This window comes from Staurois parvus, unplaced genomic scaffold (assembly GCF_062004578.1).
Source record: "Staurois parvus isolate SC_StPar_1 unplaced genomic scaffold, SC_StPar_1.0 ptg000081l, whole genome shotgun sequence".
Classification (NCBI taxonomy): Eukaryota; Metazoa; Chordata; class Amphibia; order Anura; family Ranidae; genus Staurois; species Staurois parvus.
This window is the reverse complement of record NW_028317877.1, coordinates 1,600,762-1,625,257: the sequence shown is the minus strand read 5'-3', so window position 1 is coordinate 1,625,257 and position 24,496 is coordinate 1,600,762. Positions and strand designations below refer to the sequence as shown.

The 24,496-nt window shown below is 41.3% G+C and overlaps 1 protein-coding gene across 1 annotated transcript in view; it reads right to left on the bottom strand.

The window, feature by feature from the left end:
• WDR27 (WD repeat domain 27) overlaps positions 1 to 24,496 on the bottom strand; it is a 425,210-nt gene that overhangs the window by 315,075 nt on the left and 85,639 nt on the right. The window contains exon 17 of the mRNA XM_089669697.1: positions 18,420 to 18,509. Coding sequence (XP_089525823.1) covers positions 18,420 to 18,509 — 90 coding nt within the window. The remainder of the gene's footprint in view (positions 1 to 18,419; positions 18,510 to 24,496) is intronic.

The following is a 24,496-nucleotide window of genomic DNA, read 5'->3' as shown; positions in this document are numbered from 1 at the left end:
GGGACAGAATAATAATCATAAATCAAACTTTCACTTTTTAATACTTTGTTGCAAATCCTTTGCAGTCAATTACAGCCTGAAGTCTGGAACGCATAGACATCACCAGACGCTGGGTTTCATCCCTGGTGATGCTCTGCCAGGCCTCTACTGCAACTGTCTTCAGTTCCTGCTTGTTCTTGGGGCATTTTCCCTTCAGTTTTGTCTTCAGCAAGTGAAATGCATGCTCAATCGGATTCAGGTCAGGTGATTGACTTGGCCATTGCATAACATTCCACTTCTTTCCCTTAAAAAACTCTTTGGTTGCTTTTGCAGTATGCTTTGGGTCATTGTCCATCTGCACTGTGAAGCGGCGTCCAATGAGTTGTGAAGCATTTGGCTGAATATGAGCAGATAATATTCCCGAAACACTTCAGAATTCATCCTGCTGCTTTTGTCAGCAGTCACATCATCAATAAATACAAGAGAACCAGTTCCATTGGCAGCCATACATGCCCACGCCATGACACTACCACCACCATGCTTCACTGATGAGGTGGTATGCTTAGGATCATGAGCAGTTCCTTTCCTTCTCCATACTCTTCTCTTCCCATCACTCTGGTACAAGTTGATCTTGGTCTCATCTGTCCATAGGATGTTGTTCCAGAACTGTGAAGGCTTTTTTAGATGTCGTCTGGCAAACTCTAATCTGGCCTTCCTGTTTTTGAAGCTCACCAATGGTTTACATCTTGTGGTGAACCCTCTGTATTCACTCTGGTGAAGTCTTCTCTTGATTGTTGACTTTGACACACATACACCTACCTCCTGGAGAGTGTTCTTGATCTGGCCAACTGTTGTGAAGGGTGTTTTCTTCACCAGGGAAAGAATTCTTCGATCATCCAGCACAGTTGTTTTCCGTGGTCTTCCGGGTCTTTTGGTGTTGCTGAGCTCACCGGTGCGTTCCTTCTTTTTAAGAATGTTCCAAACAGTTGTTTTGGCCACGCCTAATGTTTTTGCTATCTCTCTGATGGGTTTGTTTTGTTTTTTCAGCCTAATGATGGCTTGCTTCACTGATAGTGACATCTCTTTGGATCTCATCTTGAGAGTTGAGAGCAACAGATTCCAAATGCAAATATCACACTTGAAATGAACTCTGGACCTTTTATCTGCTCATTGTAATTGGGATAATGAGGGAATAACACACACCTGGCCATGGAACAGCTAAGAAGCCAATTGTCCCATTACTTTTGGTCCCTTAACAAGTGGGAGGCACATATGCAAACTGTTGTAATTCCTACACCGTTCACCTGATTTGGATGTAAATACCCTCAAATTAAAGCTGACAGTCTGCAGTTAAAGCACATCTTGTTCGTTTCATTTCAAATCCATTGTGGTGGTGTATAGAGCCAAAAATGTTAGAATTGTGTCGATGTCCCAATATTTATGGACCTGACTGTATTTTCATAACCAGAGGCATTTAGTGGGGTACAACTCACAAACAAAACAGAAAATTATCAAGATAGTTTAAAACTTGGAAAACTGTCTAAATCAACCACTATAATTTACAGACATTAGGCTGAGTTCACTATGCTATTACAGTTGTTATGTGTCATACAGTTGCAAGAAAAAGTATGTGAACCCCTTGGGATTACGTGGAGTTTTGCATGAATTGGGCATAAAATGTGCTCTGAACGTCATCTAAGCCACAACAATAGAAGAACACAGTCTGCTGAACATAATACTACACAAACATTAGATGTTGCCATGGTTTAATTGCACATAATATGTAAACATTCACAGTGCAGGGAGGAAAAAGTATGTGAACCTTTGGACTTAATAACAGTTTGACCCTCCTTTGGCAGCAATAACCTCAACCAAACGTTTCCTGTAGTTGCAGATCAGACCTGCACAACGATCTGGAGTCATTTTGGACCACTCCTCTTCACAAAACTGTTTCAGTGTGGCAATATTCTTGGGATGTCTGGTGTGAATCGCTCTCTTAAGGTCATGCCACAGCATTTCAATCGGGTTGAGGTCAGGACTCTGACTGGGCCACTCCAGAAGGCGTATTCTGTGCTGTTGCAGCCACTGTTTTGTTGAATTACTTGTATGCTTTGGGTCATTGTCCTGTTGCATCACCCATCCTCTACGGAGCTTCAGTTGGCAGACAGATGGTCGTACGTTTTCCTGCAAAATGTCTTGATAAACTCTGGAATTCATTTTCCCATTAATGACAACAATCCGTCCAGGCCCTGAGGCAGCAAAGCAGCCCCAAACCACGATGCTCCCTCCGCCATGTTTCACAGTGGGGATGAGGTTTTGATGTTGGTGTGCTGTGCCTTTTTTTCTCCACACATAGTGTTGTGTGTTCTTCCCAAACAACTCAATCTTGGTTTCATCTGTCCACAGTGTATTTTGCCAGTAGTGCTGTGGAACATCCAGGTGCTCTTTTGCAAACTTCAAACGTGCTATAATATTCCTTTTGGACAGCAATGGCTTCCTCCGTGGTGTCCTCCCATGTACTCCATTCTTGTTTAATGTTTTCCTTATTGTAGATGTGTCAACAAAAATGTTAGCATGTGCCAGAGATTTCTGTAGGTCTTTAGCTGACACTCTGGGATTCTTCTTTACCTCATGCAGCATTCTGCGCTGTGCTCTTGCAGTCATTTTTACAGGACAACCACACCTAGGGAGAGTAGCAACAGTGCTAAACTTTCTCCATTTGTAGACAGTCTGTCTTACTGTGGACACATGAACATCAAGGCTTTTGGAGATACTTTTGTAACCCTTTCCAGCTTCATGCAAGTCAACAATTATTGATCGTAGGTCTTCTGAGAGCTCTTTTCTGCGAGGCATGGCTCACATCAGACAGTACTTCTTGAAACCAGTAAACCCAAAGCAGGTGTGTGTTTTTTAAGGGCAGGACAGCTGTCAGCAACACATCCAATATCATCACACTGATTGGAGTCAAGGTTGGCTCACTCCTGGCTCTAAATAGCTCTGGGAGAAGTCATTAAGCTAGGGGTTCACATACTTTTTCCTCCCTGCACTGTGAATGTTTACATGTTATGTGCAATTAAACCATGGCAACATCTAATGTTTGTGTAGTATTATGTTCAGCAAACTGTGTTCTTCTATTGTTGTGACTTAGATGACGTTCAGAGCACATTTTATGCCCAATTCATGCAAAACTCCACGTAATCCCAAGGGGTTCACATACTTTTTCTTGCAACTGTACATACATCGTGAAATCAAAATTCACATGGTTGTAAGTTCATAATGGCAAACAACACATGAGAACGTACAATTTTACTTCTAGCTTCCATTTCGTTAAAAGTCATCATAGGGCCTGTACATACAAATAATGCTGCTGTGCTTATTTTGGCCTGAAAGGGAATGTAATAAGATATAACATATTGGTGCTCTCACATGCAAAGAATGTATGTATGGATTGCACGGGTTGTTACTGACATGTGGTGAAAATTTCATGTCAATAGCACCTTTAGAAATATATTTATCTAGAAAAATGGTGACATGTTCAATACTTATTTTACCCACTGTGAATTGGGTGTCATCAGCATGGAAATGGTATTGAAACCCATGGAAGGCAATCATCTAACCCAGGGAGGACGTGTAGATTGAGAATAGGAGTGGTCCAAAAACAGAACCTTGTTGAACCCCAATGGAGAAAGGAAGAGGAGAAGAGGAAGTAGAATTGTAAGTGACACTGGAGGTGCAGTGGGATAAGTAGGATGAGAACCAGCAAAGAATATCACTGTGAAGACCAAAGGCATGGGGTTTTTTTGAGGAGGAATGAGTGGTCACTGTAAACGGCAGCAGAGATATCCAGGGGTAATAGTATAGAATAGTGTCCATTGGTTTTAGCCGTTAGTAGATCATTTTTTGAGTTTAAAGAGAACAGTTTCCGTGGAGTGTTGAGAGCGAAACCCGTACTGAAGGAAATCAAGAAGGTTGTTCTCAGAGAGATGGTCACTCAGTTGGTTGTAAACTAGCCGTTCAAGGAGTTTAGTGGAAAAGGGGAGTAAGGAGATGGGTTGTAAGTTGTTAAGATTCGTGGGGTTTAGCGAGGGTTTTTAAGTGACTAGTGCATGTTTTTGAGAATTGGGGAAGATGCCGGAAGAGTGGGATAGATTGTAGATGTGAGTTAGAGAGTGTAGGATAGAGCCAGAGGGTGACCATAACATTTGCAACGGAACAGGGTCCAGGGGGCAGGTGGTTAGGTTAGCAACCTCATCTATAGTAGTGGGGTTGAATGCGGGAAGTAATGACTGTACCTGTGAACATGGAGTGTAAAGTGGAGGAGGTATGTGTGCATCAGAAATCTCCTCATGAATTGTATCAATCTTCTTTTTGAAGTGATTGGTGATCTCCTGGGCAGTGAGTTAGTGGGTGGAGGTAGTGGAGGATGAAGAAAAGAGTTGAAGGTAGAAAACAGTTGAGGGGGACTGGATGAGAAGGTGTTAATAAGAGTGATAAAAGCTTGGCTGTGAAGAGGCAGAAATAGTATTTCTGGAGGGCAGATTTACAGTATATAGGTTGGTGTCTTTCTGAGTTCAAGAGCGCAGCTAAATTTTTTGAGACTTCTAGAGTCATCTTTTTGCCAAGGCTGCATGGGTCGGGGCCTGATTGTGTGTGTATTGAGGGGGGGCAATCTTGTATAGGGAAGATTATAGTGAGCTGTTGTAGACAGAAGTGGCTAGATTGCGGCAGGACAGGGATGAGATTTTGTCATGGAGGTGGTCAGTAGAATAGAGAAGAGAAGGGTTGAGGTGTAGAAGGTGTTCTATGGGTAACTGTTAGGTGGTTGGAGGAAGAGGAGGTGGAAGACAGGGAGAGAGTGAAACTAATAAGGTGGTGATCAGAGAGTGGAAGAGGATTGCTGGAGAGTTTGCACGGAGTGCATAAATACTGTAGGAGAATACAAGGTCAAGGGTGTTGCCATCGGGATGAGTAGAAGCCTGTATCTGTTGCTTCAGGTCAAAAAAGGAGACTAGACTAAGAAGTTTAGAAGTAGCAGGAATATTGGTATTAATAGGGATGATAAAGTCAACTAGAATGATTGTGGGGATTTCAGAACATAGAAAATAGGGTAACCAAGCAGAGAAGTCATCAAGGAAGGCTGATACTGGTCCAGGGGGCAGGTAGATCACAGCAATTCTTAGAGAAAAATAAAGGAATACAATGTGCTTCAAAAGAGGAGAGAGTCAGAGAGGGAGGTGGGTGAAGTACCTGATACAGTGAAGGAAATAAGTTTTTGATCCCCTGCTGATTTTGAATGTTTGCCCACTCACAAAGAAATGATCAGTCTAAAAATCAAATGGTAGGTGTATTATAACACTGAGAGACAGAATAGCAAGACAAAATTCAAAAGAAATGTATGTCTAACAAATTATGCACTGATTTGCATGTTCATGAGGGAAATAAGTATTTGATCCCCTATCATTCAGCAGGATTTCTGGTTACCAGGTGTCTTTCATACAGGTAACATGCTGAGATTAGAAGCAGTCTCTTAAAGGGAGTGCTGCTAATCTCATTTTGTTACCTGTATAAAAGACACCTGTCCACAGGAGCAATCAAACAATTAGATTCCAAACTCTCCACCATGGCAAAGACCAAAGAGCTGTCCAAGGATGTTAGGGACAAGATTGTAGACCTGCACAAGGCTGGACTGGGCTACCAAACTATCGCCAAGCAGCTTGGTGAGAAGGTGACAACAGTTGGTGCAATCATTCGCAAATGGAAGAAACACAAAACAACTGGCAGTCTCCCTAGGTCTGGTGCACCATGCAAGATCTCACCTCGTGGAGTGTCAATGATCATGAAAACAGTGAGGAATCATCCCAGAACTACACGTGAGGATCTTGTCAATGATCTCCAGGCAGCCGGGACAACGGTCACCAAAAAAAAATTGGTAACCCACTACGCCGACAAGGATTGAAATCCTACAGTGCCCGCAAGGTCCCTCTGCTCAAGAAAGCACATGTCCAGGCCCGTCTGAAGTTTGCCACTGAAGATTTGAATGATGAAGAGGAGGACTGGTTGAAAGTGTTGTGGTCAGATGAGACCAAAATTGAGCTCTTTGGCATCAACTCAACTCGCCGTGTTTGGAGGAGGAGGATTGCTGCCTTTGACCCGAAGAACACCATCCCAACTGTCAAACATGGTCGTGGAAACATTCTGCTTTGGGGGTGTTTTTCTGCTAAGGGGACAGGACAACTGCACTGCATCAAAAGGACAATGGACGGGGCAATGTACCATCAAATCTTGGGTGAGAACCTTCTTCTCTCAGCCAGGGCATTGACAATGGGTCGTGGATGGGTGTTCCAGCATGACAATGACCCAAAACACATGGCCAAGGCAACAAAGGAATGGCTCAAGAAGAAGCACATTACGGTCCTGGAGTAGCCTGGCCAGTCTCCAGACCTTAATCTGATTGAAAATCTGTGGTGGGAGCTGCAAGTTTGAGTTGCCAAATATCAGCCACAAAACCTTAATGACTTAGAGAGGATCTGCCAAGAGGAGTGGGCCAAAATCCCTCCTAAGATGTGTGCAAACCTGGTGGCCAACTACAGGAAACGTCTGACCTCTGTGATTGCCAAGGGATTTGCCACCAAGTACTAAGTCCTGTTTTGTGAAGGGGATCAAATACTTACAGTTGCATGAAAAAGTATGTGAACCCCTTGGGATTACGTGGAGCTTTGCATGAATTGGGCATAAAATGTGCTCTGAATGTCATCTAAGTCACAACAATAGAAGAACACAGTCTGCTGAACATAATACTACACAAACATTAGATGTTGCCATGGTTTAATTGCACATAACATGTAAACATTCACAGTGCAGGGAGGAAAAAGAATGTGAACCTTTCGGACTTAATAACTGGTTGACCCTTCTTTGGCACCAATAACCTCAACCAAACGTTTTCTGTAGTTGCAGATCAGACCTGCACAACGATCTGCAGTAATTTTGGACCACTCCTCTTCACAAAACTGTTTCAGTGTAGCAATATTCTTGGGATGTCTGGTGTGAATCGCTCTCTTAAGGTCATGCCACAGCATTTTAATCGGGTTGAGGTCAGGACTCTGACTGGGCCACTCCAGAAGGTGTATTCTGTGCTGTTGCAGCCATTGTTTTGTTGAATTACTTGTATGCTTTGGGTCATTGTCCTGTTGCATCACCCATCCTCTGCGGAGCTTCAGTTGGTGGACAGATGGTCGTACGTTTTCCTACAAAATGTCTTGATAAACTCTGGAATTCATTTTCCCATCAATGACAACAATCCGTCCAGGCCCTGAGGCAGCAAAGCAGCCCCAAACTATGATGCTCCCTCCGCCATCTTTTACAGTGGGGATGAGGTTTTGATGTTGGTGTGCTGTGCCTTTTTTTCTCCACACATAGTGTTGTGTGTTCTTCCCAAACAACTCAATCTTGGTTTCATCTGTCCACAGTATATTTTGCCAGTAGTGCTATGGAACATCCAGGTGCTCTTTTGCAAATTTCAAACGTGCTGCAATATTCTTTTTGGACAGCAATGGCTTCCTCCGTGGTGTCCTCCCATGTACTCCATTCTTGTTTAATGTTTTCCTTATTGTAGATGTGTCAACAAAAATGTTAGCATGTGCCACAGATTTCTGTAGGTCTTTAGCTGACACTCTGGGATTCTTCTTTACCTCATGCAGCATTCTGCGCTGTGCTCTTGCAGTCATTTTTACAGGACGACCACGCCTAGGGAGAGTAGCAACAGTGCTAAACTTTCTCCATTTATAGAATTTGTAGACAGTCTGTCTTACCATGGACACATGAACATCAAGGCTTTTGGAGATACTTTTGTAACCCTTTCCAGCTTCATGCAAGTCAACAATTTGTGATCGTAGGTCTTCTGAGAGCTCTTTTCTGCGTGGCATGGTTCACATCAGACAGTGCTTCTTGAAACCAGTAAACCCAAAACAGGTGTGTGTTTTTTAAGGGCAGGACAGCTGTCAGCAACACATCCAATATCATCACACTGATTGGAGTCAAGGTTGGCTCACTCCTGGCTCCAATTAGCTCTGGGAGAAGTCATTAAGCTAGGGCCTCACATTCTTTTTCCTCCCTGCACTGTGAATGTTTACATGTTATGTGAAATTAAACCATGGCAACATCTAATGTTTGTGTAGTATCATGTTCAGCAGACTGTGTTCTTCTATTGTTGTGACTTAGATGACGTTCAGAGCACATTTTATGCCCAATTCATGCAAAACTCCACGTAATCCCAAGGGGTTCACATACTTTTTCTTGCAGCTGTATTTCCCTCATGAACATGCAAATCAGTGCATAATTTGTTAGACATGTATTTCTTTTGAATTTTTTGTTGCTATTTGGTCTCTCAGTGTTAAAATACACCTACCATTTGATTTTTAGCCTGATCATTTCTTTGTGAGTGGGCAAACATTCAAAATCAGCAGGGGATCAAATACGTATTTCCTTCACTGTAGGTGCTCTCATGCTTTCATGAATATTTTTCTCTATGGCTCTATTCCAGCCAAACTGTTCAGCAAAAGTCAATGTGAACGAGATTAGGACAAACTATAACAATGCTAGGTGTACTTACAATGGTAACATTTCTGATGTTTTAAAGCTTTGCCATATTTGTCCTTTTACACAAACTGATAAAATTAGATATATTAAGCTCACGGTTTCAAATATATATTTAAGAAAGTTAAAAGAATACAATTCTTCCTTAACAATTATCCACATTATCTTAACAATAAATACAACTGAATTGTATTCATCTCTTGCCCTCTAGTGGAAAACAAGAAGATTGAGGCTCTTTTTGGTAATCCATCCAGAAGAATGTGTTTTAAAATGCTTTTCTTGTTGGATGTCTAAACTACAAGGACAGTTTGAGAGATTGGGCACACAAAAGGAATATAGACATCTGAATTAAGAGGAACAGCAGCAGAGTACATTCATAAAATGGAGACTATAAGAATACACAGATACTGAAAGAATATGTAAAATGTAAAAGAGCAGTTTGGACTTTTACAAAACTTTTACAGAAGATTTGCAAACTTTTCTGCCAGCTTCAAGCAGCTTTGTTGAAACGTTTAATGCAAACTTCAATTTTAGCATGGGGATTTGATGGGGGTGCAGACTGTCAGATACGAGCAGGCTTCAGCAGGCTTTTTACAAATCTCAAGCAGGGCAGAAGGGTGACTGTCAGCGTTCCTATTAATATCCGTGTTTATTCTTCCAAAACTGGAATTGAAGAGTGCTTTGAAGACTTCAATAAAACTTTTTGAAGGTAGCTGAAAGCAAAACTGTAAGCAATAATGTCATGTAGCGAACAATACACACTGAGGTGCACGTTTTTGAACGTAGATGCCTTCTTCAAGGCTCTACACCAAGGGTAGGCAACCTTTTGAGCATAGTGTGCCCAAAATTGTTTTTATACAAATTGATAGTGCCAGCAACATATGAAAAGATAACTTTCAATCTCACTCTCAATCACTAAAAGGAATTTTTATTAAGGGGATGCTGTAACCAACTTGAATAATAGAAAAAAATAATTATTGAGCTTTGCACCTTCACACCTTAGATCTACCTAATTCCTACTCCTTCACACCTCAGATTAATCTCAATTCCTGCACCTTTAAACCTCAGATCACCCCAATTCCTGCACCTTTACACCTGTCCTTCTGCACTTTCAGATCTCAAATCAGCCCAATTCTTACACCTTCACACCTCAGATCACATTGAATTCCTGCACCTTCACACCTCAGATCACCCCAATTTCTGCACCATTACACCTCGGAACCCCGATTTCAGCACCTTCAGATCTCAAATAAGCCCAATTCTTGCACTTTCACACCTCAGACCTTCCCAATTCCTGCACCACTATTTCCCAGATCATCCCAGTTCCTACACGTTCACACCTTAGATCACCCACAATTCCTGCACCTTCACAGCTCAGATCATTCACAATTTCTGCACCTTCACACCTCAGATCAGTTCCAATTCTTGCACTTATAAATTAGTAGTTCCCAATAGCAAGTTAATTATTAGTCCAAAATAGGAGCAGGCAGCTTGGGGTGTCTCACTCAATTCCAGGACCGGACCTAGCCTGTCTGATGTAGGGTGCAGTAACAAATGTAAGGGGGAAGAGGATTGGTTGGTCAGCAAGGCAAAGGATATTGTCAGCAGTTTGTAGGGCAGTTTACAGAGGCCAGCAGGCCAGAGGTTGGGAGGTCAGCAGTAGAGTTGTGAGGAAAGGCTTGCCCATAATGCAGGCAAAGATTTGTGGCGAAAAAATGCGCATGTGCAGAACAATGACAGGCCGGACAGATGTGCATGTACTTGGGCATAGGCTTTCGCAGTTGTGTGCGCACATGCGCACTCGTACATCCAGGCACATGCCTGTCACAAATGCTAGTGCCAAAAGGGATATTTAAACTGGCTGCAGTAATGTCTCTTTGATGTTTGGTCTTTAGCTCCTGAATGTGTATCCTAATCCTTATATCTGACTCCTGGTACTGAACCAGCTTGTTCCTGACCTCCGCTTGTCTGCTACCTGCCCTGACCTCTGGCTTGTCTTGGATTACTCTTCTGCCTCCTGCTTTTGTCTGATTGAACCTCTGCTGCTGACCTGGCCTATGACCCAACTACACTACCTCCTGTCATCTATGCCTAATTTGCCCGACTGCTACCGACCAGGCTTGTCAGACCTTGCATCCTCCACCTTGCTCCCTAGCGATCCATCCATCCAGCATGACTGCATCTGGATCCTGCTATTCGCTACAAACCTCCAGCCTACTGCCAACCAAAATCCTTGCAAGGATATCTGACATCAGTCTGTCCTGCTGCCTCACCTTCCTGCTGGCCACTACTGAAACACAGACTACTGGACTGATCACAGGCACTCATACCTCGCCGTGCTCCTGCGGCCGCTGTCCCACTATCAGTACCAAACGGCCATGTCTGAGCCTGCAAGAGGACCCTCTCACCTGGATAAGATTTTCCAACACCTGGCAGCTCTGACCCAAGCAGTCAAGATTCCGCAGGAAGGTTATGTGCACCTGGAGGAAAGTGTACAGTCCCTGGCTAAATCCACCCCTTCTCTTGCACCTGCTTCCGCCCCATCCGCAGCTGCAGTCCCAACAGAGACTCTTGCCAATTCTGCTGTCATGATGCTGCCTCCTGAGCCTCGAATACCAACTCCAGAGAGGTTCACTGGTGACTGAAGCATGTTTAGAGCTTTCAGCAACACAAGTCAGCTCTATTTCAACCTCTTGCCATGAACCTTTTCTGCAGAAAGTACTAAAGTGACATTTGTTATTTCACTGCTCCAGATTGAACCACAGACTTAGGCTCATCGATTACTAGAATGTAACCATGCACACCTGAACACTATGTCCACCTTCTTTGATACTATGGCCCAGTTGTATGATGATCCACAACGGACCCCAACAGCAGAGACAGCTTTACATGCACTCCAACAGGGCCGCACAGCGGCAGAGGACTACGTTACAGACTTTAGACGTTGGAGTGCAGACACTAACTGGAATGACGATGCCTTGCATCACCAGTTCTGCTTGGGTCTCTCTGAGGGCGTCAAGGATGAATTCGCCTGAGTTGGCGTACCAGGCTCTTTGGAAGAACTCATCACTGTCAATCCAGATTGACCACCGTCTGCTTGAACGCAGGTTGGAGAGATTCACTCAATCATCTCGGCCTATATGGATGCTACCCAAAATTCTGGTTTAGTCCAGTCTTCCGTCTAGAAATCCCGATCTGGTTACATCAGAAGCATCCTGAACCCATGCAGCTTGGCCTGATTCGCCCATCACTGACTCCAGAGGAATGTCAACACCAGTGTCTGAACAACCTCTGTCTGTACTGTGGAGAAACTGGCCATTATGTGCGTTCCTGCCCAGCCAAGCTGCGTGTCTCTCCCTCTCTTCAGCTAACCATTCACCATTATCCGCCAGCTCTACTCATATGGTTGTTCCTATCTTCTTCTAGCTTCCCGGAAGAATCGTGTCGGTGACTATTGATTCTGGGGCTTGTAGCTGATTCATTGACCTGTCCTTCGCAGCTCAGCAACACATGCCTTTGCAACTGAAAATACAGGGACTTAATGTATTTTTGGCTGATGGGTCTTCAAGTCAGGATTCGTAATTAAAGAGACCCCACTTCTCCTGACTACTACAGCCACCCATCATCAAGAGCTACTGCACTTAGAAGCAATTGCCTCACCCTTGTCTCCTGTCATCTTGGGCCTACCATGGTTACAGGCTCATAACCCACATATCGACTGGAAGTCCAGAGGGATTCACTTCCTATCTTCTTATTGTAAGAAACATTGTCTACCAGTGTCTTCTCCACCCTCCACCACGCTACTATGCATGGACTCATATATTGAACTTGCCCAAGTAGTCCCACAGGCCTACCATGAATACTTGGATGTCTTCAGTAAACGGGGGGGTCAGATATCCTTCCCCCACATAGACCTTACAACTGCCCCATCGACCTATTTCTTGGAACCGAGATCCCCTTTGGATGTATCATTCCTTTATCTGAACGAGAATTAAGGGTGTATCGAGGAGAAGCTCCAAAATGGATTCATTTGTCCTTCTACATCTCCAGCTGGGGCAGGAATATTTTTTGTGGAGAAGGATCATTTCCTGCGACCTTGTGTGGATTATCATGACCTAAATTGGATTACAGTAAAAAATCTTTATCCACTTCCTTTGGTCCCCGGATTATTCCAAATACTCAAATCTGCAGCCATCTTTACGAAACTGGACTTAAAGGGAGCCTATAACTTGGTTCATATCCAGGAAAGGGATGAATGTAAGACTGCCTTTCATACCCGATTTGGCCACTTCAAGTATTTGGTAATGCCCTTCGGATTGTGCAACGTGCCAGCTACCTTCCAGCACTTTATTAACAACATTTTCAGAGACTGAACAAATATCTGTTAGAAACGAGCGCTAGATCTATGTGGTGGAGCAGCTAGCAAGAGAAGGTGAACCTCCAAAAACCTCTTGGAATAACACATATGTATGAAACAAACATGCAGCGCTCCTATCAATGATATAAAGTGAATATAAATATAGAGATATGTATACTACTCACAAAATGACATTAGGCATATGTGAATGCAAAATTGTATATAACGCACACAACTATAAGTCACCATGCATAGATAAGTTCATGAGTTGATCTCCAAGAATAGAAACGTGAAGATGGGTGATGATCTATATGTTGCGAACGAACAATATTCGTGACATCAATGGTGTGGAAATGAGAAAAGATTGCACTAACCAGATAGCGCTAAATAAAGCGCATGTAGATGATGAAATCTTTCTGAAAGCTGCCCTCAGTGACTTTCCTACCCACGTGGATCTCTACTATCTGGCTAACAGGCCTTTATATCATGTGAGTTGTATTTTTACCATTTCTCCACTTTGTGAATAAAGCAATGTTGCACTTAGATATTTTAGTTTTTTGGCTCTTTTTTTCTTGAGCCAATTTTCCCTAAGGAAATCGTTGGATACTCTCCAGAGCTCTATCTCCCTCTGGTGGTCTGTGAACATATCATACGCTTTGGGATACCTGGTTTGAAGAGATCCTGGTTGCTGGCTCCCCCTGGTGGTCTTCAATCGGAACTCAGCCATACAAAAACCTTGAAATGGTGTGATAGATGCTGCCACTAGTCTGAACATCCAGGCCCAGATGCTCATACCCAGATGATTTCATCATCTACATGCGCTTTATTTAGCGCTATCTGGTTAGTGCAATCTATTTTCATTTCCACACCATTGATGTCACGAATATTGTTCGTTCGCAACATATAGATCATCACCCATCTTCACGTTTCTATTCTTGGAAATCAACTCATGAACTTATCTATGCATGGTGACTTATACAGTGGGGATCGAAAGTTTGGGCACCCCAGCTAAAAATTTGTATTAATGTGCATAAAGAAGCCAAGGAAAGATGGAAAAATCTCCAAAAGGCATCAAATTACAGAGTAGACATTCTTATAATATGTCAACAAAAGTTAGATTTTATTTCCATCATTTACACTTTCAAAATATCAGAAAACAAAAAAATGGCGTCTGCAAAAGTTTGGGCACCCTGCAGAATTTATAGCATGCACTGCCCCCTTTGCAAAGCTGAGACCTGCCAGTGTCATGGATTGTTCTCAATCATCGTCTGGGAAGACCAGGTGATGTCAATCTCAAAGGTTTTAAATGCCCAGACTCATCTGACCTTGCCCCAACAATCAGCACCATGGGTTCTTCTAAGCAGTTGTCTAGAAAACTAAAAAAAAAATAGTTGACGCTCAGAAAGCTGGAGAAGGCTATAAGAAGATAGCAAAGCGTTTTCAGATGTCAATATCCTCTGTTCGGAATGTAATTAAGAAATGGCAGTCATCAGGAACAGTGGAAGTTAAAGCAAGATCTGGAAGACCAAGAAAAATATCAGATAGAACAGCTCGCAGGATTGTGAGAAAAACAATTCAAAACCCACGTTTGACTGCACGATCCCTCCAGAAATATCTGGCAGACACTGGAGTTGTGGTACACTATTCCACTATAAAGAGATACTTGTACAAATATGGTCTTCATGGAAGAGTCATCAGAAGAAAACCTCTTCTACGTCCTCACCACAAAAATCATCGTTTGAACTTTGCAAATGAACATATAGACAAGCCTAATGCATTTTGGAAACAAGTTCTGTGGACCGATGAGGTTAAAATTGAACTTTTTGGCCGGAATGAACAAAGGTACGTTTGGAGAAGAAGGGGCACAGAATTTAATGAAAAGAACCTCTGCCCAACTGTTAAGCATGGGGTTGGATCAATCATGCTTTGGGGTTGTGTTGCAGCCAGTGGCACAGGGAACATCTCACGAGTAGAAGGAAAAATGGATTCAATAAAATTTCAGCAAATTTTGGATGGTAACTTGATGCCATCTGTAAAAAAGCTCAAGTTAAAGAGAGGATGGCTTCTACAAATGGATAATGATCCTAAACACACCTCGAAATCCACGGGGGATTACATCAAAAGGCGTAAACTGAAGGTTTTGCCATGGCCTTCACAATCTCCTGACCTCAACATAATTGAAAATCTATGGATAGACCTTAAAAGAGCAGTGCGTGACAGAAAGCCCAGAAATCTCAAAGAACTGGAAGACCTTTGTAAGGAAGAATGGGCAAAGATACCTCAAACAAGAATTGAAAGACTCTTGGCTGGCTACAAAAAGTGTTTACAAGCTGTGATACTAGCCAAAGGGGGCAGTACAAGATATTAACTCTGCAGGGTGCCCAAACTTTTGCAGACGCCATTTTTTTGTTTTCTGTTATTTTGAAAGTGTAAATGATGAAAATAAAATCTAACTTTTGTTGACATATTATAAGAATGTCTAATCTGTAATTTGATGCCTTTTGGAGATTTTTCCATCTTTCCTTGGCTTCTTTATGCACATTAATACAAATTTTTAGCTGGGGTGCCCAAACTTTCGATCCCCACTGTAGTTGTGTGCGTTATATACAATTTTGCATTCACATATGCCTAATGTCATTTTGTGAATAGTATACATATCTCTATATTTATATTCACTTTATATCATTTTCAGAGACTGTCTTGATATCTTTGTCATAGTCTATCTGGATGACATTCTGATATTTTCCGCATCCTTGGAGACTCATCGGGGACATGTTAAAGTGTCCTGGGACGACTTTGTCAGCACGGACTTCACGCCAAGGTCGAAAAATGTGACTTTGAGCAACAGAGCATTCTGTTCCTCAGCTTAATCATCTCTACAGCCGGAATTAAGATGGATCCGCAGAAAGTTTCAGCAATCCTGGACTGGCCAATTCCCTCAGATAAAAAAAGGAATCCAGCGGTTTGTATGATTTTCTAACTTTTACCGTAAGTTTATTAAGAACTTTTCAGCTCTCATCTCCCCCATCACTCAACTCACCAAGCAAGGTGTCTGTTTCCAAAGGACATCTGAAGCACAGGCTGTAGAACTCCCACCTTCCGAAGGTTGTACTGCCATCTTTGTGGTGGTAGATCAATTATCAAAGATGGCCCATTTTTTGCCCCTGAGAAATACACCATCTGCTATTGCAACTGCTCGAGTCTTTTATCAAGGAAATTGTCAGGCTCCATGGAGTTCCCACAAACATTGTCTCAGACCGAGGGGTGCAATTTACATCAAAATTCTGGAGGGCACTATGCAAAACCTTGAAAATCAAAATCTTTTTCCCCAGCTTATCACCCACAGATCAACGGGCAGACAGAATGTACTAACCAAACTCTGGAGCAGTACATTCAGTGTTTCACTTCATTTATCCAAGATGACTGGGTATCGCTCCTGCCTCTGGTAGAATTTGCATACAATAACTCCAGTCATTCAGCTACCAAGCAGTCCCCATTTTTGCCAACTATGGGTTTCACCCCACTTTTCTACCTGATCTTGTTCCTGAGTCTTCTGTTCCTGCTGCTCAAACCACTTTGAGTTTTTTCAACACTAATAACAAATTGTTACAGGAGACTGTCACAAAAGCCCAGGAGGACAACAAGAGGGCTTTCGATAAGAAGAGAAGGGGAGAACTGATCCTGCAGCCTGGAGACCAGGTTTGGCTTGCCACAACTAACCTAAAGATGGCATGTCCTTTGAGGAAGTTGGCACCTAAGTTTGTGGGACCATTTCCGATAAGCCAAAAGATTAATGATTTTTCATATGAACTAGCATTACCAGAATCCTTTAGAGTCCACCAGGTTTTTCATGTATCGTTACTTAAACCTGCAGTGCCTAATCCCTTTCCTAATTGGAGATCGAGGTCTCCCGAATCTTTAACTATTGATGGAGAGGAGGAGTTTGATGCTGAGGCTATCTTGAACTGTAGAAGAAGAAGAGGTCAGATACAGTACCTGATTAAATGGAAAGGGTTTGGCCAGAGGAAAATTCCTGGGAACCTGTACATAACGTCCATGCTTCGGACTTAATTTGTGCATTTTCTTTCAGTCACCCACGGAAGAGGAGTCAGTTGGGCATACGGAGGCTGCCCATAGGTAGGGAGCAATGTCAGGAAAGGCTTGCCCATAATGCAGGTGAAGATTCACGGCGCACAAATATGCGCATGCGCAGAACAATGACGGGCCGGACAGATGTTCTTGTACTTGGGCATAGGCAAGGTGGACAGGAACATAGGTGGATGGGAAATGAGCTGAGAAAGAACCAGCTTCCACCTGTGTAGCCAGCGGCAACCACTGGCCAGCTTTGTAGGAAGTGGGTGTCCCAGGCCTCCCTCACATGCCATCATAAATGCGTCTGCATGCCATGTCTGGCATGTTGGGGGTTGCCAACCCTACTCTACACCTTATAAAGGGGTCCCTGCTTTTTACTGCATGTCACATGTCTGCTGGCTTCTTTTTCAGCATACTTTTGTTCTCTGTACTGATGACTGCTCCTGTCTTGAAGTTACGTGGTTTCCTCTGATATACCTCCCTTGCCTAGTAGGCAATGGTACATATATTTTGTGCAGCATTTCCTTTCCAACCTGTCCATGTCCTCTCTTTTGCTCATTGGATTTCATTTCTTTCAATAATGGAAGTTCAGCCACATGCCCACAAATGGACATTACCTAGGGTGGTCTGCATGCAAATGCAGTCTGCCTATAAATGCAAACTCCTCAAGACTGACATCCACCACCAAGGCATTTTCATTGGAATCCACCACCAAGGCATTTTGATATTTGCACAACTAATCCACAGCCCACTGCTTGCATCACAGAAAGGAGTACAGAGGTAGTGTGTGTCTTTTTCAGGAAGCTATGAACAGCACCCTGCTTGTCCCTTCCACCCCCCATGATCTGTCTACATTGCATAGAGAGGCATGAAGGCCCAGCGATGGCATCACTGGGTCTAAAATAAAGTATGTAATGAAAACTGAAAGGTTTTATTTAAAAATGCAATTAGCACATTAATTGGAGGGAAGGGTGATAAGGGAATGCAAAATATAAGCAGATTAAACTTCAGCGTGTGTAACCATCTTAGGTAAATAATTTTTAAGAAAATTCAATGGTAAATATTTAGATTAAGTGATATTATACCACCATGTTATGGACTTGTGCATCCCCCTCCTCTATGGATCCACCACTCCCCTTGCTACTAGACAGAGGGGCTCATATGACAAATGACAAAATGTTAAGTGCTGGTGGGCCACATGTTGAGCACCAGGGACTTACAGTATATTATTCTAACCTCTTTTTGACTGTATGGCCTGTTTTCAGATCTACACAAAAATGTGGGAAATATAATGAATGGATGAGATTTACAAAAAATTTTGTACAATTCTACATGGTTCTGTTACAGACTATCATATTTTATAACTATAATAAATATACAAGTAAAACAAAATGGCTACCTGTAAAAACTGTTGGTTCTTCTTTTAATGTGGAACTGAACACCAACAGAGATTTATCAGATAATCCGCATGCAAGTTTAATTCCATCGCCTATGTAAGACAAGAAATTTTCATGAGTAATCGTGGCCCACTGTAACACTGAAGTCTGTTGATAATAAAAATGTACATCGTTATAGCTGTTCCCAAGTCATTTTACACATTAAGACATCTAGACATTTATCATTCACATATTTTTCATGGTATATTATACCCTTTATTCCAGTACCAATAAGAATGTCAGTTCTAATTCTCCTTCCTAGGAAATTTCAGCAGCTCCATTCCAAGTGCAATCAGAATGTACTCTTATGGCTGCATGGATAGGATTACATTTACAGAGCATTTTGGGACAAGGGACTGGTTTGCAGGCCATATGGGTACACTTTACAACATGGCTATGAAGAAACAGAAAGGAAGGGTAATTGGAACATATTGATATATTCAACCCTCAGCTAGTAAAGACAACGTGAACATCGTGTAATGTTACACTTTCACTATCCTTAGATAAACTCTGCCTTTCAGACAAAATTTAAGTTGGAATCTCGCTATTTAGTAAGACTGAATTAAGCAAATTGTCAGTTTACGAAACAGTGGTTACATAATTGTACATCTGTGGTACACAGGCTGAAAAATAAAGTGAAAGACAAGGAGGTAAGGCAAATAGGAAAAGGCACAATCACAAAGTGTTAGTAATGGCAGGCAATAGTATTAGAGAAAAATGCAATCATACAAAATGTTTGGCTATAAAAATGCCTATGATGTTGAACTTGAAAAAATTGTAGAACTTTAAAAAAAATTATAAACATTTAAATCCATGTTTGCAGGCACAGATTATATTAATAAAAGTTAACATGTGACTCTTCACTAATGTAACAGGTTCTTCACTAATGTAACTTAGGTTCTGATTTGTTTTTAGCAAAAGGGCTAATTGGCCACAATAGTACTACAATAGATAAGCCTTGCTTCTATTTAGACGGTTGGAAAGATTTTTTGGGGGGATTATACCTTTACTCTAAGAAAAAGCCAAGGAATCTGACAGATCAAAATAAGACCCTGTTTTTAGGAGAAAAACATTTTGAGAGAAATAAGGCTAAATGCCCAAATGTAAGTAATCATACATTTTCAGTATTGGAATATTTTCAGACTGACAGCCAGTACATGTAAAAGGGTCTATAAATGGACAGGTTCAATACAGGACTTTCAGTTCAACCTATCAAAACAAGGCATAATACATATACAAACATTTACCAGATTTTGTGTAGTTCTCCTTTAAAAACTTTCACATTATGTCTATAATCTTTACTCATTCAAAAGAAATTCTAAAAGAATTCTGAAAAAAAACAAAATTCTCAGATGTATCTATTTAATATTGTCAGGATTAAAAAAAAACATTAAAAATGTCAGGAAAATATTGTATATTTATTTAGTTGATTTATAGCCTGTTAAAAGAACTGAGTAACTAAAGCTCAAATTTACAGACTCAGGTGAATGAGTCAGAGTAATGACTTGTCACTGTGATAGTGGTCACAATTTAAAGGACGTTTTGTTTTTTGCCATAAAAGCAAATACAGATACAGCAGTACAATTTCAGAAGATAATATTGATGCAGAATCTATACTTCAAGAGAATGACATTTCATGGCAGCAGCCATGAACATAGCATCATTAGTAGGATAAAAATAACTAAGTAACTGTGAAGGCCATGTCTCACATAATAATGTGTATATGGTAGTGTTATTTTTTGTGTTTAAACACCCAATAAAGCAAAGCCTAATTCAACAGTGAGTACATTGTATGCAATTCTTATTCAGATACATGGACACTGTCGCCAGAGCCTTCCCTACATTACTGGTAATCGCTGTGTCTGCAGAGCCAGGGTAGAAGCATGAACATTCCATTCCCCTAAGAGAGAGTACAACTATCATCTCAATCAACCAAAGGTGATCCAGAGATATTAAAGGGTTTATTTACTAAAGCTGGACAATGCAAAATCAGGCTGATTTCTGCATAGAAACCAATCAGCTTCCAGGTTTGATTGCCAAAACTGAAACAAGCTGAGGTTAGAAGCTGATTGGTTTCTATGCAAAGGTGAGCCTGATTTTGCACTCTCCAGCTTTAGTAAATAAACCCCTAAATATCTGTAAAGGTTGCCTTGGACTTCACCCACCTATACCATAGTTTATTACATTTTATTGTGGAACCCCTGGCTGCATATGTTAATTTATACAGCTGTAAATTTGAATTAATCAGCTTTTTCCAGGCCGAAATACCTACATGGTCAGAGCGAATCCATTGCATCATTATCAATTTCCTTGCATAAAAAAAAATTAAGTATTTGTTTTGCAGCAGCAGACATCTTTTCATCCTCAATAACTCTCAATAGAAACAGTGTAGGGCTACAAATATTAGTAGATCAAAGTTATCAGCAATAAAGTTGGTAATTTGGGACCAGAAAAGCCTAATCTTGTTGCACGTCTATACCATATGTATAAACGTTCCCTCTGTGGTCCCACATTTATTGCTGAAAGAAGCAACTCTTTTCCCCATTCCAAATAATATAGTAAGTTTGGTGTAGAAACCTCATCCTAATCCAAATCAGTAGATAACACCTCTGTCTAGAACCCCTCTGAAAAGTCTGTGAGAATTGCAGCACATCTATCCCTAGTTCCTTGGCATTCTACATTACTTGTTAAGGTACAAAATACATAATATCTAGAAGTCCATTTAGAATGTTCTGTCGACATAAGGAGTGTTTCCAGTTTAGCGCTACTTAGGATTACCCAAAATGCTTAGCAGCCACATATTTCAGCTGAATATTTTGAAATGACCAAGAAGAGGAAACCCCATATTCCAATTGTAAGTCCCTAAGAGATATGAAAGTGTTACACTGATAAAACTGTATATTCAAAGACATATTTTGCCCATTTGTATTCACCTTCTACTTTATAAAAGATTGGTTAAAGGGTGTTTTTAGTTTGGATTTGCATTTTCTTCCTTTTTATGCTGGTCAGCACACAATGTCTTCCATTATTCTTTCTTTCTTTTATTCTTTCCCCTAGCAACACAGGGTAACTATTCTCTTAAGCTTTAAAAAGTTTAGATTTCTGATTCAAGGGTTAACTTGTGTTCGGGTGTCTGTTATTTAGGCAGTGGCAGACTGAAATATTACAAATGTATCAAATGTATCATGTTTCTTGGTTTCTGTGTAAGATATTTATTTTATACATATCGACAGGTTTACACACTGTAGATATTATACTGTATATAATGTGTTGCCCTTTTTTATGAGTTTATGTTTTATGTTGTATTATATATGGTTAGTGTTTTTTGATAAGCTCTAATTATAAATGCTTCTCCCATGAGGAGGGAAGAGATCCATGCCTTGGGCTTCAATCCTTGTTCATGGTGGCTTTGTTTGTTGATTTGAATAATCAAAGAATCTGATAGAAGTCACTGCTTCAGCTTACATCTATATATGGAACTACGCTCCTACATCCTTCCTATAGTGGTTTTCAGTTGGTTTTTAGTTGGACTGGGAGGTAAACAGCTTCTATTCCCTCTTTGGGAAAACTCACAGGGCTCTGGAAATCCTTTGTTATAGGTGTACCCTATATTACATGTTTGTTTGTTTGTTTGTTTGTTTGTTTGTTTGAAAGATTTGATAGAAACTTTAAAAAAACAATATAATACATCAAATTATAAAACATAAATTTAAAGCAGAACTAGATGTACGGGACATCTCAGATCCAGACTGGCACAATTACCAACATATACCCCCTACAATGGGCAAATAACAGACAGTTATTGATACAAGCTTTAGAGAAAACAATTATGGTTTAAAAAAGAAAAATACTTCTCCAGAGGAAAAGAGGTCCTTCACTTAAGGGTACTAAAACTGGAGTCTCACTTATAAGTGTGCGTGTTAAGGGTAGCCCTTGTAAGGGTTTTGCCAGTGTGCAGTCACCTGAAGGTAGACTGCATATAATCCATTATCTATGAATACAAGCCCTGTCTGTGTCATTTCTTTACAAATAAGATAAGTGTGTTTTGCCTATAGGTTGCAGAGAAAATAAAGTTAATATATTACTTTGCTATCATAAAGACATGGTAAACATTTTTCACCTGCATAAGGTGTACAATGACCATGTTATTTCATAGTTGCATACAGTAGATTAAATCTTCATATTCCTGCGTTGGCATCTTCTTTTTGTGTTGGAATAAGGCATCAAGCATGGCTTTGCCCAGGTTGCTGCATGACCTTGGTCCGCAGTGTGAGACCAGACACTTTCTGTGAAGAACCTACATATCCCACAATCCCTAAGTCTCTCAGTCTATTGTTGTTCAGGCGAGAACTACACAGTAATTAGATCTAAAAAGACACACAGAAAGAGCACTCACAGACACATAGAAAGCTTACTCATGTAGCTGGGAAATTATGTGGTTTATCACATTAGCACTCCCACATTTGTAATGCAACACTGACCCACACAGGAAGTTGTCCTGTTCTATTTGCACATAGGGACAAGCTAGCTACAGCAATACATGGGCATGGGGAATGGATCGGCCATGACAGTACAAACTGAAGCCACAACATATAGGTTCATCATTACAAGGTAAGGCAAACAAACAACACAGGGAACTACACTAAAAACTAGTTAAAATAGCAAAAACATAATGATTTAAAAAGCCCAACTCCTCCCCTTGCTTTGCCTGCATTTTACTGCTCGTGTAGGTCTGGTAAAAGCATTTTACTTACCTGATCCTCTGTATATTCCAGCAGATGGTACTCCCCCTTGCTCCAGCAGTGGACTATTCCTCATAGGACCCTGCAGCAGTCTTGATGATTTCAGAGGACCTTAGAGCAAAAGAGTGCAGTGGAGAAGAGGCTGTGGGGACTGGTCTAGCAGAGTGGAGGATCAGGTAAGTAAAACATGCTTTGCCAAAAACATGCTTTGCCAGATCCCTTAGACCAGGGGTGTCAATCTGGTGGCCCTCCAGCTGTTGCGAAACTACAAGTCCCATCATGCCTCTGCCTTTGGAAGTCATGCTTGTAACTGTCAATCTTGCAATGCCTCATGGGACTTGTAGTTTGGCAACAGCTGGAGGGCCGCCAGTTTGACACCCGTGCCTTAGACCTAAAGGTTCAGTTAAACTTTGCAGTGCAGTGGCAGCTCCACTGCAAGGGAGGAGTTTTAGTCCTTGAGTTCATCTTTGTGTAATGACAAAGTTATTGTTCCTAGAGATTTGAAAGTTGCTCTGGTACATAATAGGTATACAGGTGCAGAGGTGAAGTGGTTAAGTCAATTCACTTTGGGCATTGTTGCAGGCAAAGTCATGGTTACTTCTATTACAAAGAAATGTTAACTGAGCATACTAGGGATCATTTATTCAAATGATAAAAGCAAGGAAAAGAAATAGAACAATCTTAAAATAACAACAAGGAAATGAAAAGCATATGTATTTTCTTCCCTCTTCCAGCTGGCATGACATTAATGAATGTGTACAGTACAGAACTATTTTTGGTAAGGCCAGTGATTGCTCATCACGTCTACATCATGCCATTTTCTATTGCATGAATATCATGGTGTATTAAGGGTTTGTTAAATCAGCTCAAAATCACCATTAATTTTTAAAATGATGTTCCAATGAAAAACAGTATTCAGGGTACAAAGGAAGTCATATGTTGCATACATCCTGTGACATAGCTGACCTTGAAAAAAAACAATAAGCACTGTTTCAGAATAGAAAGAGTTCTTATTTTTTCACCTAACCCTAACAAGTACTAAAGATTTTAAGGCCTGTCTCCACAAAATGCCTTGTATTCCAATTTTTTACATCTCTCCTACCAAAGGTTTGCTCATCCACTCCACGCTCCAGAACCTGAACTTTGTGTCCTGCTCCAGTCTCAGCCACTGCCCCTCTTACTGATAGAATGACGCACTGTAAGGAACCGCCTGGCGGTACCTCTAGCAGCCCACTGGTCAGGTTTCCCCAGAGCGCAGAGTCTAAGTCCCGGTCCGGTTGATCACCAGGGCCCCTGAT